The sequence below is a fragment of the Nanorana parkeri genome, unplaced genomic scaffold (assembly GCF_000935625.1).
Source record: "Nanorana parkeri isolate BGI_ZX_2015 unplaced genomic scaffold, ASM93562v1 scaffold1090, whole genome shotgun sequence".
Taxonomy (NCBI): Eukaryota; Metazoa; Chordata; class Amphibia; order Anura; family Dicroglossidae; genus Nanorana; species Nanorana parkeri.
In genome coordinates, this window is record NW_017307358.1 from 352,481 (window position 1) to 373,047 (window position 20,567).

Sequence of the window (20,567 nt, forward strand, 5' to 3'; positions counted from 1 at the left end):
TTTAAGCAATTAAAAAATGTTATGTTTTTTGTAGACAAACAAAATAAAATACATAAAAAAAAATCATTATAATTTTCTACTTTTAAACACTTGAGTCCCAAGTACAATTTTTAAATGGCAACACCTTGTGAGTGTTATCTCTTGCAGTCCGGTGTTATGTCTTTGTCTTACAGTTGTGCTACAGAGAGCCCTTTAGCAATTTTAGTTGTGGCACCTCTCACCTTCTTTAAGACTTTAAAATGTATCAAATGCAGAACCAACATACAGTGAGGAAGATCATTATTTGATCCCCTGCAGATTTTATTTGTTTTCCCACTTACAAAGAAATGAAAGGTCTATAATTGTATCATAGGTGTATTTAAAATGATAGAGACAGAATTGAGTTGCAGTTCAGTGAGTAAAAGAAATATTTGATCCCCTACCAACCAACAATAATTCTGGCTCCCACAGACTGGCTATGTGGTACACAGATTAGTCCTGTCAATTTAAGAAGGTGCTCCTAACGACAACTCGTTAAGAATATAAAAGACACCTGTCCACAGAATCTCTTTCTTCAATTCAAGTGCTGGTTCACACCAGTTGAAGTGCGTTCCGGGCCTATTCTGGCCGGAACGCACTGCCTCGCATTGGGCCAGCTCACTTTTTCGTGGGGCAGGAGTGGGCGTGGTGGGCCATTGAAGTGAATGGCACCGTAGCCACGCCCTCCGGCCGCAATGCGATCGCCCGCATGGGATCGCAAGGCAGATTGCAGACCTGCGCAAGGCTGGAATGGGCCCGTCTGAAGTTTGTCAATGAACATCTAAATGATTCGGAGAAGGATTGGGAGAAAGCGCTGCGGTCAGATGAGACCAAAATGAAGCTCTTTGGCATTAACTCGACTCGCCATGTTTGGAGGAAGAAAAATGCTGACTATGACCCAAAGAACAGCATGCCTACAGTCAAGCACGGAGGTGGAAACATTATGCTTTGGGGTTGTTTCCCTGCTAAAGGTACAGGCCAACTTTGCCACATTGAGGGCCCAATGGATGGGGCCATGTATTGTAAAATCTTGGATGAGAACCTCCTTCCCTCAGCCAGAACACTGAAGGATGGGTCATGGATGGGTCTTTCAGCATGACCCAAAACATACCGCCAAGCAATAAAGCGGTGGCTCAAGAAGAAGCACATTAAGCTTATGGTGTGGCCTAGGCAGTCTCCAGACCTTAATCCTGTAGAACATTTATGGAGGGAGCTCAAACTACAAGTTGCCAAGTGACAGCCAAGAAACCTTAAGGGCCTGTTCACACGACGTCCATTTTCTGTGCTGACCTGATCCGTACGCTCCAGCACTAAAAATGCATCCCAATGTATCTCTTCTATGTGTTTTATGGGCTACAGTTATCACGTATGCAGGTTATGACAGAAAAATACTGCATGTCACATTTTGTACAGTCAGGAAACGGTCCGGAAATGCAAAACGCGTCAAAAAAGCACTGCACTGCAGCTAACATACTGACAGCCCCACTCCAGCAAAAAAAAAAAAAGATTTTTTTTTTGACTAGAACGCATCAAAAACGCGGCAAATCACATACCCTGTTTCCCCCGAAAAAAAGACCTACCCCGAAAGTAAGACCTAGCACCATTTTTCAATATTCCTCCAATATAAGACCGCTACCGAAAATAAGACCTAGTTTGGTGGTAGCATGTGAGGGGGAACTTGCATGAGAGATGGTATCAGCCTGCAGGGACATACTGTATTAAAGGGATGACAGGGGACTCCCTCCGGCCAGGGCAGTGACAGGGAGCACTCCAGTACCATACTTCACCAACTGCTGTCCCCCTGAAGGCACTGCTTAATGTAATGGTACTGTAATGTGTACCGGTAAATGGTACCGTACTTTACCACGCTGTCCACTGTCTGATGTCCCCACTGCTGCACCGCTGGTACCACTGTCCCTGGTGGCAAAGGAAGCTGGCGCTGTAGAAAGCAAGGCTGCGAAGATTTTATGACTAAACTTTGCAACGCCCCGAACGGTGAAGTGTCCAACATGGAGGACATTCCCCTAAACAACCGTCCCGAGATAGGTAACCTGGTACCGGGTGACTGGCTACCGGATTTCTGTATGCCCTTAAGAATGGCTCGTACGGGATGTGCGGCAAAAACCGACTGCCTATCCGGGTAACTTAACGCAAGGAAATGTTGCACTCCCGCCAGGTATAGCCTGATAGTATTATACGCTAATTTGCGATCCGTGTGGCAGTAATATCTGCATCAGAGACGTGACCACTGTACACAGGGAAACTTGTTCCGCTCTCTCACTAGCTGCTGCCGGAGGGAATAACAATTTAAATAACTCCGCTTTCCTGGCGGTAGCAGGAAAAGGGATTCCTCTCCTCTGTAGCTCCAATATGAGCCTAGGGATAGTCCATGCCCTGATGGAAGGGGCACTTTCCATTGCTGCCGAACCTACTGTACATAGATGTCACTGTCATGCTGGGAGAAACCATGAAACACCAAATAAGTCTACCATGATGTAACTAAAAAGCCGTTACTGGTACCTGTTCTCAGCCTGCTCGCAGGAAGTTGTGTTCGTGCTGTGTGTATGCCTATGGCGTCCGCTGCTGACACTTGCTGCTCCACCGGTATACTGAATAAACAAAAACGCTTCTCCTGTGAAGACAGGGGGGGGGTATAGTAGACCAGCAATATCTGAATCAGCATCCGCTGCTGATACTCGCGAACGGTGCTGCCGACAGCCTCCATCGCCCCTTCCCCACGTCCGGCGCCGTGGAAATGACACGCCCGTCGCAACCGGAAGTGACGACATCCCCGGTCCGTCTATCTTACCTGTACGCCGTAGATCGCTCGTGTACAGAGGAGCCTGGGCACCCGGTTTAAGAAGGCTGTGGGAGCGCAGACTCCTCCCACAAATCCAGGCCTAACAGGTTAGCCTTAAAACGTATATATACATGTGGAGTACACAATGAGGTAGAATTCCAAGAGTCTTCATTTCAAAAAGCACATACAATAGTAAGTTATTTTATTGCAATTTGCGTTATTGTGCTTAGTCATAAATAAGGGTGCAAGCCAGTGCCTAAGTGGCAGCAACATTCATTTCAGCTGTATCTGTGGTAAAGTAAGCTGATTAGACTTGCAACTTTAGCACAGCTGCTGTGTTATATAGCCAGCATTGGCAGATCACTGACTATTTTTGCTTCTCCTTAGAGTTGTCCTTTAAATTAAATTGATCATTATCATAATGTTTTTTTTTTTGCATTTATCTATAGTTAAATTCTAATGTGCTGCATTTATTTTTATTTTTTTAAACCTGCAGGGATTTTCTTGCTTTGAATGTTTACGTGGCTCTTTGTTACTATAAACTTGATTACTATGATGTGTCACAGGAAGTCCTTGCGGTATATTTGCAACAGGTTCCTGACAGCACTATTGCCCTTAACCTGAAGGCATGCAATCATTTTCGTCTCTACAATGGGAAAGCAGCTGAAGTAAGGATATATTGTACATTTTTAAAATTATTTGTTGTGTTTTGTTTATTTGTAGAACTACTTCATGGAAGAAATAACTGTTAATCCCATGTTAATAATAACTGTTTCCAGAAACTGCTTAAATTGAAATATTCTGGGGGTAAACATCAAAAGCTGATCCCAGGAGATAAATACATGTACCAAGAGATTCCTTCTAGCACCATCATTTATCTTTCAGAGTTCCCTTGGTGCCCCTAAACCAGTGGTTCTCAACCTGTGTAACCTCAGGACCCACATTTATACTTGGTCATTAAGTCATGACCCAAGTCGCACCGCACTAGAATGCACGGCATTGCGGTACTGCACATTCCAGTGCGGGTGATCGAAGTGTGGGTGGGAGGTGCATTTGGGGTGCCATTCAAATAAATGGCAATGCAACACACCTCCTACATCAGAATTTGTGGTAGGTATGATTTTGCATGGTATACTGCCTTAATCGCATGGGACTGTGCGTTTAACGCACTGTACTAGTGTGAACAGGCCCCTTAAAAACACTGACAGACACACACAATCACAGACACTCACACACACATCCCCCCCCCCCAAAAAAAAAAAAAACTGGAGTGGATCCTCAGCCTGGGGTCCAGTGTGGGCTGCAGTTCTGTGACAGAGCTCCATCCATATCTGCATTGCTGGTGCTCCCTTGCATGCCCTTCAGAGGTGCCGGGAGCTAGAATGTGATGTCACTCCGATCCCGGCACTTCTACAGGGCACATGAGGGAACTGTAAGCAAAACACGTATGGATGGAGCTCCTTGGCGGCCATAGCCCCATCCCCAATGCTAAAGCCTGATGAAGGGACCCTGCGCGGTCCCGAAAGCGCTTGTTTGGTCATATGACAAAAAACTTCGATAAATTAAGCTTTTGCTGTCTTAAAATGACAGGTGTGCTGGTGACATTTCTACAATTTTGCTGACATTCGCGGCGCCATCCGCGGTCACTGCGAGCACCCCCCACTACAAGGGAATAGGAGAGTACTCATAGCCCCATCCCATCCCACGTCAAGCTGACACTCTGCACCGGGCAGCATATTTTAAATGGCTGCTTGGCGTGAGGACGGACAGTGCTGTGCTGGGGGAAGCCTCTCACCTAAAAAAGTTGGAGGCATGTGGTGACCCACTGAACACGAGATCGCGACCCACTTTTGGGTCACGATCCACCAGTTGAGAAGCAAGGCCCTAAACCCTAGGGTGCTTAAAGGAGAAACTGAATTCTGCAAGGTGTGCCCAAAAATGACCCCCCCAAAAGGACAGCAAGACAAAGGGCAAAAGACTAATCACTAGCATTATAGCATTATACAGATGCTCTTCGGATTGAGTTCCCACCCACTGAGCAGAGGAGCGGACCAGAGAAAACTTTCTCTCTCAGGTCCACTCCTCCTCTTAGTGGGCAGGCTTTTAATAGCCATCCTGCTATTGCAATTTGAAATAGCCAATGGAAGTCTGGCTATTGCTCCCCATTGTGTACTGTCTGCTGGCGACCGCGGAAGTACAGTACACTACAGTACAAACCTCCGGTTTGCGATACAATTGCGTTATGGGCTCATCAGAACATAACCCCACCGTAAACCGAGGAGTGTCTGTACTCTCTTATAAATTAATCCAGCAAGTTCATAATGTGCATAAAGTAACTCTGTAACAGCAAATTATGTAACAAAAGCTACAGCACTTATACCATCATACCCTTTTATAAATATTAAAGTTGGTATATTTGTTTTAAATTATTGCAAAATACTCATGTATGTAAAAAACTGCATAAAAAAGTAAAACTATCTTTAGTCAAAGTCTCTGATATTATTATGCTCTTGTGAAACAAATACAAAACACACTCACCACTTTTTTTTAATTTTAATTTTTAATAGTTTTTCCATAATTTTTCCATAACATTAAAAATACATAAAAACAATATAAAAGCTGTTTTCCTCACATGAAGGAAGTGCACACATCGCTATAACAACCACTTTATCAAATACATCCAATGGTTATGGGTTGGCCTGATCGGTTTGACAAATTAACTTTTTTAAAGGTCCATAACCACTGGACTGAACAAATGCAAATTAAAAGGGGACCAGCACCCACTAGAGACTATAACCCCTACACATGCTCAAGGGCACAGTTTATCTTAGTATCCCGAGAAGATAGGGTGTATCCCTCCAGCTCTGATGCATCTTGAGTTAGTGTGGAAGATTCTTCAAGCTTCTGCCGGCAGTTTTATGCTGGATTCAGAAATCCTGCATAATCTCTCCAGCAGCATACAAGTGCAGTATCTTACTGGATAGACCTAAATTTGGTATTTAACCTTGACACCCCTGCTAAGGGCTCAAGCACATGTACACTTTTAGGTTTATCAAAATAAAAATGCAGCCATATTTCTGTGCCTGGGTGAATACCAGAGGTACTCTGATGCCCCCAGATCTTGAACTATATAATTTGTCCTAGACTTGAATGTATGTTTAAGTAAATCTAATATAATGAAATGTCTGTGAAGAAACAGTCTAATAAAGTACAGCAGATATGGGCAAACAATGGAAGTGAAGGGAATATTCTGAGACACATGTCTCAGAAAAAGAAGAAGCTGATTGTGGTATTAACCTTTTATTATTGTGTATTAGTGTGTGGAGGGGTTGTATCTCTCTGTGTGTGTGTATGTGTGTATTAGGCCCCATTCACACCTGTAAGTTTAGGTGCGTTTCGGGATTACTGCATTAGGAACTTGTGTTTTCCTGCAGCAGGGATCCCTAATCTGGTGTTTAGGCTTGGGTCACACATAAGCGATTTATTGCACGGATTTAGCCTGTCGCGCGGATTTAGCCAGCCTGCATTAAAGTCAATGGAGGCTGTTCACACCATTGCGTCACGTCACGTGGGCGAAATCGCCTGTTGCACAAAAAAATGCAGGAGCTATTTTCAGGCAGATGCCGCTCGGTTTTGGTCCCATAGACATCTCTATGCATTGAAAACTGTGCTTTTCAAAGCAGAATCGCGCACAAAAACTAATACACGAAAACAGCTCAGTAGCCTAATCTTAACTTCATTAACTTGAACGGGCCTAACAATCAGCAACTGTTACCCGTTCAAGTTAATGATCAGGTGACAGCTGCTACATGTAAACGCCTGCACACCGCATGTAATTATATGTAGTACGATTACATGCGGTTAGGAACCAATCACTTTCCCTGGACACATCAATCATGCATCCAGGGAGAGTGATTGTTGACATATGAAATTCGGCAAGCGGCCCTCATGGGAGAGAAAAAATTGTCTAGTGCCCCTCAAGTGAATTGAGTTTGAGACCCCTGCTCTAGGGTAACGTAAAATGTGTTTGTTTGTTTGTTTTTTTGTAATTCTACTGTTTCTTTGTTACAGGCAGAACTGAAAAGTTTAATGGACAGTACTTCATCTTCATTTGAATTTGCCAAGGAGCTGATTAAGCACAACCTTGTAAGTTTTTTTTGTTTTGTACTTGCATGTAAAGCTGAATTCCAGGCAGATAAAAGATATTGCATAAACACAACAATATGCTCAATTAATGTAGAATCTTCCTATTTTTCTCTGTAGGCTGTCACTTTTAGTGCCTCTTCAAAAATTGCATTAGCAAGTTGAGGCGACCAGCTATCCTAGCTGCTTTCTGTGTACTGGGGGATCGGTTGCCCCACCAGCAGGCAAGCAAATCATTGACTTTATCATGTCAGCGCTGCTTTTTTAGTTTATGTAAACAAACTAGAGCAGCTGTAATCTAGAGTGGTGTGTAACTGAAAGTTTCAGATTATGTCAGCACATCCCATCTCTGCTCTGCATACGGTTGACATAGTGGTGTCTCAGATGTGTCTCTGCTTCCTCTTTATAGAATCTTATAAAAATGTGTTTCAAAGGTTCCAAAGTGTGGCACAGGGATGAGGGCAGTTGCTGGCAAATGTGTGCTTGCAACAACAGGGAATTTATTTTCTGCTCTGTCACTGCCCACAACACATTCTCCACTCCCAAGAGAGTGCCTACGGACTGTGTGTAGATAGGCAGTGCTTGGGATGTGTAGTATTTGTAGGTCAACCTACATCATTTAGGAAATGACATAGGTTGCCCTGGAGACCCCTCATCCAAGCTACAAAGATACAACCCCAATTCCAAAAAAGTTGGGACGCAGTGTAAAATCTACATAAAATCAGAACAATGAGTTGCAAATCTCATAAACTCATATTTTATTTACAATAGAAAACATCAAATGTTTAAACTGAGAAAATTTGCCTTGTAAAGAAAAAAATAAGGTAATTTTGAAATTGACGGCAGCAACAATTCACAGAAAAGTTGGGACAACCCATGTTTACCAGGGTGTAGCATCCCCTCTACTTTTAACAACGCTGCCAAAGTCTGGGAACTAAGGAGACCAGTTGCTGGAGTTTTAAGAGAGGAATATTGGCCCATTCTTGCCTGGTGTGACGGACTCCTTTCTGTATAAAAGGTTGCACAGAAAGGAATCAAAAAATCAGACTTTGTTTCACCCTACACTCGATCTCGACTGGTGACTGGGAGCTAAAGTTCAGCGGGTTGCAATATCTGTTGAGCAAGGAAGAATACAGCGGCTCACATACTCATCCTGAGTACTGGGGTCCGTCTAACTGCTCAACAGTCCTGGGTCTTCTTTCTCATATTTTTCGTTTCAAGACATGCCAAATATTTTCAATTGATGAAAGGTCTGGAGTGCAGGCAGGCCAGTTGGGCACCCGGACTCTTCTACTACGAAGCCAGGCTGTTGTGATGCAGTATGCTTAGCATTGTCCTGCTGAAATATAAAAGGCCTTCCCTGAAAAAGACGTCACCTGGATGGGAGCATATGCTGCTCTAAAACCTGAATATATCTTTAAGCATTGATGGCGCCTTTCCAGATGTGCAAGCTGCTCATTCCATACAAACTAATGCACCTCCATACCATCAGAGAAGCAGGCTTTTGAAGTGAGTGCTGATAAGCCGGAAGGTCCCTCTCCTCTTTAGCCCAGAGAATGAGGCGTCCATGATTGCAAAAAAATGTGTTTATTTTTTTTGTCTGACCACAGAACAGTTTTCCACTTTGCAACAGACCACTTTAAATCAGGTTTGGCACAGAGAAGATGGTGGCGTTTCTGGATCATGTTAAGATATGACTTCTTTGCATGATAGAGCTTTAATTTGCATTTTTGAATGGCACGGTGAGTTTTGTCTACAGACAGTGGTTTTTCAAAGTATTCCTGAGCCCATGCAGTGATGTCGATCACAGAATCATGACTGTTGTTAATGCAATGCCGTCTGGGGACCCAAAGATCACAGGTATCCAAAATAGCATTTCGTCCTTTTACCTTGCGCACAGAGATTTCTCCAAACTCTGGATATCTTTTAATGATGATATGTACTGTGGATAGTGATATATTTAAAGTCTTTGCAATTTTATGTTGAACATTATTCTAAAATTGTTCAACAATTTTTAGATGCAGATTGGTGAACATCTGCCCATCTTTACTTCTGAGACACTCTGACTCTCTAAGATGCTCTTTTTATACCCAATCATGTTACTGACATGTTGCCAATTAACCTAATTAGTTGCAAAATGTTCTTCCAGCTCTTCCTTGTTAGTACCACTTACTTTGCCAGCTTTTTGTTGCCCTGTCCTAACTTTTTTGAGAATTGTTGCTGCCATCATGTCACGACTTGGGAACTGGAGCACCAGGAATAGTAAACTCAGGGTCTGGCAGAGCAGTATATATATATGATTGAATTAGGAATGTGCAGGGATACAGGTCTCTGAAGATGCAGGGACAGTGTGACCGCACAACAAATGCAGGTGTGCCAGAGTCGCAGGATCTAAGGAGCCACCTGGTCTTTACCAGAGCCACTGATGGTGTGGATGTTGAGCTGCGGGGCAGCTCCCAGGTTGCGGCTCTCTGGCACACTGTGCAGGCACAGTGCCAGCGGGTACTCAGGCACAACAGCACACTGGACAAGACACAGGGTACAAGGTACAGAAAAGAGGCACTAGAGGGAAGACGCAGGGCACATGCGTGACACAGGGAGCAGGTAACAGAAGGGAACACACAACAGGTGTTCCCACAGGAACAGCAGAGGGGAATGTACAGGAGAAAGGAGGGAGGTGCACTATAGTGCAGAGCAAAATAACCACAGGAAGCCGGAGCAGGAGGCAAACCACAAAACAGAGCTATCCGGCATACACCGAAGAGTGAGGCTGCATGGAATTAGCAGCCACACAAGAGAAGTGACACTAAAGGTAGGAACAGGTGAAGGGACTCACATAACAAGGTAGGAGACCCGCACACAGGAACTACAACAAATGTTAACACAAGAAACAAGCAAAGGGAAACAGGGAGATCACAAGCAAGGGGGGATAGCCAACAGGGAGATCACAAGCAAGGGGGGATAGCCAATGGGGAGATCACAAGCAAGGGGGATAGCTAACAGGGAGATCGCAGTCGGAGGAGAATCGAAGAAGGAATCCAAAAAGGTATACAAGCACAAGGGGTCTGACAAAAGAAATAAGTCTTTTTGCTTGAACGAAAAGCAACAAGTGAGAGTGCTAAATAGGGGAGGAGGTGTGAAGATTGGCTGCAGCCCTGTGGAAAACCACAGGCTGACAGCCAAGCACCAGGGACCAACATAAAAATCTAGCATGGATTGCTGGACATTGTGACGCATGACTTTCAAAAATACCTTTTTTTTTCTTTTTTTTTTTAATGGTCAATTTTCTCCGTTTTAACATTTGATATTTTTTTTTCTATTGTGAATAAAATATGGGTTTATTGTATTTGCAAAGCATTGCATTCTGTTTGTATGTAGATTTTACAAAGCGTCCCAACTTTTTGGGAATTGGGGTTGTAATTTGAAGCCCTGTGATGATGCCACAGGAAAGAAGAAAAATAAGAGGAATATCATTGTGCATAAAACAGTAAGGTAAGTTGAAAATTCCTACTGGGACATTAATTTCAGAGGTAGAAAGGTTTGGTGCTGTATTTGTTTTGTGCCAGGAGTTCATCTATTAAAATGTATAATTTGTAACTTTGTCATTGTTTTTATGCTAATCTAATAATAATTGTGTATATTTGTAGGTAGTGTTCCGATCTGGTTATGGTGCTTTGCAGGTATTACCACCCCTGGTAGATGTTATCCCTGAGGCACGTTTAAACTTGGTGATTTACTACCTCCGGCAAGGTAATTCTGATCTTCAAAAATGTATGCAAAAATGCAGAATATTCAAGTATCTTTTGGTCTTTGGAGTGTGCTTTTTCTCCTTGATAGAGCATTGGCAAGAGATGGTCAGAACAGAACATTGGGAAAAATGTAAGGAGACAACGCTAATGTAAACTTGTAAAAGCTTCAAAACATATAAAGTAACATGCACAGCACATAGATTAACTAGTACACCATACTAGTTTCAGTATACCAAGTATTGAAACCTGAAAGGTGCTCTATTTTCTGGGCACAAAGTTGAATTCATTCAGCTTAAAGCAAATGTAAAAATGGCAGAATTATTAGTTACACATCTTTAAAGGAGAACTATGGGGTTAAGGCTTTTCCCCATAGTTCTCCTTAGGGTAACGGGAGGACACAAACTAGCATCCTCCCGTCACCCTGGGCTCAGTATACCACGAGCTGTAGCTCGCGGTATACTGAGACTCTGCAGTATACACTGAGACGCCGCAGCTGAAGCGGATCCCGACAATTGTGCCAGGATCCGCTCAGCTGCGTGACTGACAGCTGGCTCTGCCTATCTAGAGGCAGAGCCAGCTGTACCCACCCCCTCCCACGTCCGTTTCGCCAGTCAGCGCTGGCAGATCGAAGCGGGGAGGGGGTATCCAGCCCCTCCCCTGTCACGGCAGGGGGCCGTGACAGGATCGAGAAGTGAGCGAACGCCGGTATGTGTCCGCTCACCTCCCGATCTACTGAGCCGACCTGTGACAGTCTCATTGTCACAGGTCGGCTAGAACTATGAGGTGTGAAAAGCGCTCACCTCATAGTTCTCCTTTAAAGAAGAACTCCGGGCAGAATAAACTTTCCCTTGCAGTGAGGCTACCCCTGCACTGCAAGGGTTAAAGCACTATTAAACTTCCAAATTTTTCTATGTCTTTCCAGGACAGCACATGAGAGAGCATTACTCCACCCCTAGAGGAGAAAGAAACACAAACACGTCAGACTTGAAAAGGCGGCCCCCAGGTAGTCAGTCAGTATTTGTGTTTCCTTCTCCGGACAAAACGTACAGCTGGAACTCAAGGGGAGACTTGCTCTCATATGCCTGTGCCGGGCATTGCTTTCCCATCTTACCTCTTTGGTTTTTTTCCTCTTGACGTCTTCCCAGATGACCTCCTTACTGTGTGGATGGTCGGCTCTGGGGCTTCCCTCTCCAGCTCCAAGATTCAGCTGGAATACAGGACCTCCCCTAGGACCACTCTGCGTTAGGAAACGCATGGTGGTGGCAGCAGCCATCTTCTTTTCCTCCTCCTTTCCGAGCCAGAGACAGTGTGGTGTCGCTTTTGTGAGGGGCGGGGCCAGGAGTAGGGTGTTCGGGCACTTGGTACCGTCCTGTGGACTGCAGGGAAAAGGGCAGGGCTTCCGGTAACGTCACTTCTGGTCTAGCGCATGTGGTACGCTGTTACCAGACCGGGAAAAAGGAATTGAAATGACACTACTGACAATATTCCTGCTGCACACTCTACATCTTGAACCCGACAGAAGAGGCAGGGACTGTGGTGACAGGATGTGGCTACACTGGCTTAGCTTAGATAGGTGGAGATTGCAGCGGCCTAATCTACCTACCTGGCGGGGGGGGAAATAAGGGGTGGTGTCCATGTTTGGTGATGGGCCCGGTGACATTTATTTTGGCACTGTATCTCGGTGGCTGCAAGGGTTTGTGCACAAAAGTGTGTCAAGTCTTAGGTCCTAAAACTATTATTTTCTATGTATTGTTTTACAGGCACAGGCTCCTGAAAAAAAGACCTCTTCCTAAGAAAAAGTGTGCTTCCTTATACTTGGAGCTAACCTTTGTGCCAAAAATGTGTATAAAAATAGGTTCGGAGGGAATCCTCTTTAAGCTGTAAGGATTTTATGACTAACATCAGGGAGTAGTTGTCCTCTACCTTTCAGTCCTTCAGAACCTTACTTTCTGACCTTAAGCCCCCCGAGTCACGCAGTTTCAGTGCCTTCTGTTCCAGTTCCATCGTCAGGTGTAAGGATTATGGAACCGAGGCGGAAGATTAGTGAAGGGAAGGGACTTTGCAGGACAGGATTGCTAAATCTTCCAGGTACAAACCTGCCCTGGAGGATGTTGACAATCTCCTCAAAGCCATTTATGAGACATTCCAGTCCAAAGCACGCTCTCAGACTCCATTTCTAAAGGATGGGTTAACCCTGAAAGGAAGTCGTTCTTTTCTCAGGGGTAAGCATTGGTTTCATTATAGTGAGGATCCTACCTTACTTTAGAATAAGTTGCCTTAACTAGATGCAGCTTTTTCCCAGGTTTCCAGATCTATTGATCTGTCTTGTGAGGATGGGGGTGTTTTTAAAGACCTCATGAATAAATTAATGGATCTCTTTTTGAAGAGAGCTTGGGAGTCCTCTTAGGCTAATCTTAAACCGGATTTAGTTTCCACTTGTGTGGCCTGGAATTTGGAGTATTGGCTTACCCAAATGCTAGCCCATCTGGAGGCTGGGACACCTAGGCAAAAGATTTAAAAGTTTTTTTCCAATGCTTTTTTAAATTTATTTTTTATAACTATACAACATTTTTATTAAAGTCAAAAGGGCATATACAAGTTGCAAGGAAAGCACAATACGCAGTATTTTTCATATTAAAACAATTAAACAAGGGTAAGGTACAAATGGGATGGAACAAAGTCAAACGGAAATCGGATATATGTGCAGTATAGAAGATAAGGCATATGTGTAGTATGGTACACCTGATATACAGAGTCAAGTACCAACAGAAGCTAGAATAGAGCAAGAATCAAGTTCAATTAGGGCAAAGTGCTTCAAATGTTACTAGGGGACAGCCAGTAGTGTGAGAAAAGGGTATGGTTAGCAGGTTAAGTCACTTAAATGGTGCATTCTTTGTGGGTGAGCCAACTGAACCAATTTAATTTGATTTGCTCCATGTACAGTTAGATTTTGCAAATAGATATTCAAATTGAGCATTGGTGTTTAGCATACGTATCATGGATTGGAGCATCGGGGGTTCCTTTCATTTCCACGATCTTGCTAAAGCTAATCTTGCAGCTATAAAGGCATGACATACAAAAGTGCGGGTGTCAGGTGGCCAAGATTCTAAGCCTTTTCCCAAAAAAGCAAGAGCCAGATTAGGATCACATGGAATACGAACAACAGAGGAGATAAGGTGGAAGACTTCTTTCCAGTACGACGTTAGTTATCACAGAACCATCAGATATGAGAAAGGGATTCTATTTGTCCACAGAGCCTCCAGCATAACAGTGGGGAACATTTTCGAGAGTCTCTAGGGAGTGTAGTACCATTTATGGAAGAGCTTCTGTACAGATTCCCAATGGTTTATGCATTTCGAGGATTTGGAGGGCCAGTTGATTGCGTTGCACCATTGTTTGTTGGAAGAAGATAGTTATAGTTCTCTCTCCCACCAAACCATTGAAAGTAGCCTTAAATGTCCGAAAGAAACTACAGAGTCATTGAGGTATAAATCACTGATATTGGTAATACCTAGAGTCTCCCAGGATTTCAGCTGAATGTCTTGTAGAAAGTGTCTAGTACAGACAAAAGTATATATTGTAAGATATGTGTGGTAGTTTGAGAAGTGGTTTGGGCCCGAGAATTTTCAGATCTTCGGACGGGAGTGTGCAGCAGAGACTCAGGTAAGTTTTAACCTTTTTCGTAAGTTTAAAAAAAAAAATTTTTGCATATATCTATTGCTTGCTAGCAGTAGATATATGCAAAAAAAAATTAATTATCCTTTCAGTGTCACTGTTGCAGTGTCTAACAAGTAGTTTTTGTAGCTTGATCCCATAAGAATGGCAGACAGACGTTTCAGGAGCTGTGCTAGTCACGGCGCCGGGGCCATATCCCTTGGTGGTGTCACATGCGGGGAATCCTGGTGTGACGTCTATAAGCCCCAATAGAAATCCAGCATGCACAGCAACTGGCAACATGCAAAAACTTGCTTCCTCCCAAGGAACACAAGCCTTCAGCAATACACTGAGCACCGCCCTAACTCCACCTCTGTTTCCACAGGAACAGGGGCGTTGCTTCCAGTCCTGGGCTTTAAAACCTCACAACACTACTAGCTCAGTGCCAAGTTATTCTGAAGCCCTGCTCACAGAGACTCAGCGTTTGTTCCTGCATCTTCGTCCCCTGTTCCTGCATTCCTACCCCCAGTTTTGGACTCCCGGCTACCTGACCCTCGGACTGTTTTCTGGACTACTGATTCTACACTGCCTGCCCTGAACATGGAACTGCTTTACTGCGGCTTGTCTCACCCTTCTGGACTTTGTATTTGGACTGTTTATCTCACCTGCTTCCTGCTACTGGGATCCAGACCTGGCGCAAGGGGCTCGGCCCTGCGGTACGTGACACTTATAGTGTTTACGGAAGTCAGGAGTTTCCATGCCAGCTTGAGATTTCAAAGCATATAAGCATGATCTGGGTATACAATGCTTTTTGCCCACCCAGATGAAGGTCTTGGAGTTGTTTAAGATATTGCGGTAAAACTGGAATGGTTAAGGCAGGAAATAAGTAGAGAATATGTAATAGAATACACTTTTTGACTAGAGTAATCCTACTTGCCCACGAGGCTGGGTTATGTTGTAAATCTTGACAAATGTTTTGTACTTCTCCAAGAGAGGAATAAAATTTAGTAGAAACATCTTGTGGCTAGGAGAGGTCAAATTGATGCCCAAATATTTTAGTGTCACTGAAGGAGCCCACGAGAAAGGAGAGATGCACAAGATTTGAGCACATAATTGAGATGTTAGGTTAACTGCAAGCATGTGGGATTTAGAACAATTTACTTTAGTAGTGAAATGTCCCCAAAGCAGGACAAGATCATTTACAAAGCAGGGAGTGAACGGGTTTGGTCTGTTAACCTCCCTGGCGGTCTGAATATTTCCTTTTTTTTTTTCTTTTAAATTTCCCGCCGGTTCCTCCCCCCTGATCCTCCCAAGGAACACAAGCCTTCAGCAATACACTGAGCACCGCCCTAACTCCACCTCTGTTTCCACAGGAACAGGGGCGTTGCTTCCAGTCCTGGGCTTTAAAACCTCACAACACTACTAGCTCAGTGCCAAGTTATTCTGAAGCCCTGCTCACAGAGACTCAGCGTTTGTTCCTGCATCTTCGTCCCCTGTTCCTGCATTCCTACCCCCAGTTTTGGACTCCCGGCTACCTGACCCTCGGACTGTTTTCTGGACTACTGATTCTACACTGCCTGCCCTGAACATGGAACTGCTTTACTGCGGCTTGTCTCACCCTTCTGGACTTTGTATTTGGACTGTTTATCTCACCTGCTTCCTGCTACTGGGATCCAGACCTGGCGCAAGGGGCTCGGCCCTGCGGTACGTGACACTTATAGTGTTTACGGAAGTCAGGAGTTTCCATGCCAGCTTGAGATTTCAAAGCATATAAGCATGATCTGGGTATACAATGCTTTTTGCCCACCCAGATGAAGGTCTTGGAGTTGTTTAAGATATTGCGGTAAAACTGGAATGGTTAAGGCAGGAAATAAGTAGAGAATATGTAATAGAATACACTTTTTGACTAGAGTAATCCTACTTGCCCACGAGGCTGGGTTATGTTGTAAATCTTGACAAATGTTTTGTACTTCTCCAAGAGAGGAATAAAATTTAGTAGAAACATCTTGTGGCTAGGAGAGGTCAAATTGATGCCCAAATATTTTAGTGTCACTGAAGGAGCCCACGAGAAAGGAGAGATGCACAAGATTTGAGCACATAATTGAGATGTTAGGTTAACTGCAAGCATGTGGGATTTAGAACAATTTACTTTAGTAGTGAAATGTCCCCAAAGCAGGACAAGATCATTTACAAAGCAGGGAGTGAACGGGTTTGGTCTGTTAACCTCCCTGGCGGTCTGAATATTTCCTTTTTTTTTTTCTTTTAAATTTCCCGCCGGTTCCTCCCCCCTGCGATGTGGACGCTCACAAGGGACGAAGCGCGGAAGATGGATGCCGGCATCGGCTGGACACAGCGGGGATCGTGGACAAGGTAAGTAACGCGCTGCGTAATCCCGAGTGGTTACCGCTTTTGGTAATGAAAACTAACACCGAGCCACACTCGGGATTACCACCAGGGATGTTAAGGAGATGACCACATCATCTGCGTACAATCGTATTTTATGTTCTGTGTCGCCAATCTTGAAACCACACATATCAGGACAGGTGCAGATTTATTCTGCTAGGGGTTCCACAACAAGCGCAAAAATTATTGGTGAGAGGGGGCATCCCTGCCTGGTGTCATAGGTAATGTTAAATGCAGAAGACAAGAGCCCTGATGTCCAAACTCTAGCACTGGGGTTAGAATAGAGAGCAGTGATAGCTGTATTTATAAAACCTCTAAGTCCAAATTTGTGCAGGATTGCTGTTGGGTAACCCCAATGGACCCGATCAAAAGCCTTCTCTGCATCCAGTGAGAGAAGCAGAGAAGATTGCCCTGGCTATTGAAGTAAGTTTACCCCTCTCCTAGTGCCATCCGGAGCTTATCGGTTATGGACAAATTCTACTTGATCTGAATAAACCAATTGGAGTTATATGGAAAGCAGTCTATTGGCAATTAACTTAGCATAGGTCTTAAGATCAGTATTTAACTGGGATATGGGTCTGTACTTTGCCAGATCCAAGGTGGGTTGAATGGGTTTCGGAATAGTAATTTTTTATGTCACATGGTTTTTGCCCAAATGTTTATCAAACCAGTATTTTTAAGTAAAAATAAAATTTAGTGCACAGAAACATAATAAAATACCCATTTTTTTTGGTAAAATATGAAATATGAAAATTGCGTTCGCCCTTGAAGCCGCAAAAAAACATAAATACTCAAAATGCCCCATAGGGAACACTTTAAACGTTTTTACCGCTCATCAGTTTAGTCTTAGCAGTGATTGATGGCTCTAGACATATTGCTCTCACTCCGACGTTTGTGGCGATATGTAACGCAATTGTCATTTCTCTCCCGTTCATTGAAGGACACAGGGCAACAGATCGGAGATCCTGAAAGGTAGGGTATATCGCCACCTGCAGGAGTAGGACGCTAGGCACATAACAAAAAAAGACTTAGACAGCCTAGGGGCGGCCCCTGCTGGTGGCCCAACCCCCCACCTGCTGACAAGTCTCCAGTTTTTTGCCTAGCATCAGGAGTAAGGAGCTAAAAAATTTTCTCTCTGGAAATTTTCTTTTCCTTCTTCCGTTTTTTTGTGATCTGCTAGCAAGTGTCACCAGGGCAACGTGCTGGATGGTGATGGATCCTGGTAGTCTCCCCTGGGTGGCCATCGAGCGCATGCAGGCTCTGCCTCGGCGGGTCGGCTGCGACTTCACTCCCCGGGGTGCACATGACGGGGTCCCGGCCCACCTGTCACAGCACTTCCATGGCCTGGCGATGCCGCGTCTGCGGGCGGGGGCGTCCGCCTTCTTTCACTCCCCTGCTGGACCTGGGGTTGTGGATGAGCGGCGGTTTACATCCCGGGAGTGGACACTTGGCAGGCAGACTACCTCAGTCGCCAGTCTGTGGACCCGGGAGAATGGTCCCTGCACCCGGACGTTTTTCATCAGCTGTGCCTTTGCTGGGGGACGCCAGATGTGGACCTTCTGGCGTCTCGTCTCAACCGGAAAGTGGAGAGGTTTGTGGCCCGGGCTCTGGATCCCTGGGCGGACGCGGTGGATGCCCTGGTGGCTCCTTGGGGGCCCTACGGTCTGATATATGCCTTCCCTCCGCTTTACCTCTTGCCTCGGCTGCTGCGTCGGATAGCGGCCGAAGACGTTCCCGTCATCCTCGTGGCCCCGGACTGGCCTCGGAGAGTGTGGTACGCAGACGTGGTTCGACTGCTGGTGTACGCCCCTTGGCGGCTGCCTCTGCGTCCGGATCTTCTGTCCCAGGGGCCTGTGTACCATCCTTCTTTACAGTCGCTGGCTTTGACGGCGTGGCTGTTGAGAGCCAGGTGCTGAGAGATAGGGGGTTGTCGGATGCGGTCATCTCCACAATGCTTAGGGCCCGCAAGCCAGTCTCTAGGAGGATTTACCATCGTACCTGGAGGGCCTATTTTGCCTGGTGCGAGGCTGGGGCCTGCTCTCCGCGCTTGTTCTCCATCAGCAGGATTCTTGCTTTTTTGCAGCGCGGAGTGGCTCAAGGGTTGGCCTTGAGCACGGTGAAGGGCCAGATCTCTGCCTTGACGGTTCTCTTCCAACGTCCTTTGGCGTCTAACGCCTTGGTTCGTACGTTTGTTCAGGGAGTTACGCGTATTGTTCCCCCTGTCCGCTCGCCATTGGCTCCATGGGACCTGAACTTGGTGCTTTCGGTGCTACAGGAATCTCCCTTTGAGCCTCTTCGGGACATTCCGCTCTTGTCTTTGTCACAAAAGGTGGCCTTTTTGGTGGCCATCACTTCGGTTCGGAGGGTTTCTGAATTGGCTGCCTTGTCCTGCAAGTCGCCGTTTCTAGTCATTCACAGGGACAAGGCGGTTCTCCGCCCTCGGCCGGCCTTCCTCCCTAAGGTTGTGTCGGCTTTTCACTTGAATGAGGATATTGTTTTGCCGTCCTTGTGCCCAAAGCCGGTTCACAGGAAGGAACGGGCGCTGCATTGCCTGGATGTGGTGCGCGCTCTTCGTGTTTATCTGGATGCTACTGCTTCCTTCCGGGGGACGGATTCCTTGTTCGTCCTCACGAGTGGCCCTCGTAAGGGCCGGGCCGCGTCGGCGGCTACCGTTTCCTGTTGGATTCGGACTGTTGTCATACAGGCGTATGCCATTAGGGGGCGGGAGCCCCCTTTTCCTGTCACTGCCCATTCTACTAGGGCTGTTAGCGCATCCTGTGCTTTTCGCCATGGTGCGTCTGTTTCTCAAGTTTGCAAGACCGCTACTTGGTCTTCCGTTCACACCTTTGTCAAATTTTACAAGGTGGATGTTTTGGCATCGGCGGATGCTGGTTTGGGGCGTAAGGTTTTGCAGGCGGCCCTTTGAGTGGTTCTTTTTTGGGTTTCGTTGTTGTTTAGCCCATCCCTCATTGGTTACTGCTTGGTGACGTCCCTACCTTTCAGGATCTCCGATCTGTTGCCCTGTGTCCTTCAATGAACGGGAGAGAAAATAGGATTTTTGTACTCGCCGTAAAATCCCTTTCTCTCCGTTCATTGAAGGACACAGGTCCCGCCCTCTTTCTCTGGGTATGCACTCCTAACTGCTTGTTACTAACTGGAGACTTGTCAGCAGGTGGGGGGTTGGGCCACCAGCAGGGGCCGCCCCTAGGCTGTCTAAGTCTTTTTTTGTTATGTGCCTAGCGTCCTACTCCTGCAGGTGGCGATATACCCTACCTTTCAGGATCTCCGATCTGTTGCCCTGTGTCCTTCAATGAACGGAGAGAAAAGGATTTTACGGTGAGTACAAAAATCCTATTTTTCGCACATAGGCGCACCAGCGCGTGTTAGCACGTGTATGTGCGTGCACGTGGGGGGCAGGGGACTTAAAAATTATTTTTTATTATGTTACTTTAATTTTCTTTAATTTTTAAACACTTTTTTTACACCAACCCTATTGCTATCACATAGGGGGCTAACAAGCACCCTATGTAATAGCAGATAGGGTGTTACAGGTCCTCTTTATGGAGACATCAGGGGTCCTTCAGACCCCTAATGTCACCTAGGGACCCCAAAGAAGCTGAGGAAGCAGAGATCTGCTTCCCCAGCTTCTTCTCCTGGCTCTTAGAGCCGGAGACTGTAACTAGCGACACTGGAAGTGATGTAATATACATCACTTTCAGGTCCAGTAATCGTAGGAGAGATCAGCGGAAGCCTGCTGAATCTCTCTCCGATCATTGTGGGGAGACCTGTCAAGCCGGTTC

General features: G+C 45.4%; 1 protein-coding gene across 1 annotated transcript in view; it reads left to right on the forward strand.

Annotated features, from left to right (window-relative positions):
* TTC26 (tetratricopeptide repeat domain 26) overlaps nucleotides 1-20,567 on the forward strand; it is a 336,565-nt gene that overhangs the window by 130,680 nt on the left and 185,318 nt on the right. Inside the window, exons 7-9 of the mRNA XM_018567770.1 lie at nucleotides 3,315-3,486; nucleotides 6,890-6,964; nucleotides 10,609-10,711. Of these exons, the coding sequence (XP_018423272.1) occupies nucleotides 3,315-3,486; nucleotides 6,890-6,964; nucleotides 10,609-10,711 (350 nt within the window). The remainder of the gene's footprint in view (nucleotides 1-3,314; nucleotides 3,487-6,889; nucleotides 6,965-10,608; nucleotides 10,712-20,567) is intronic.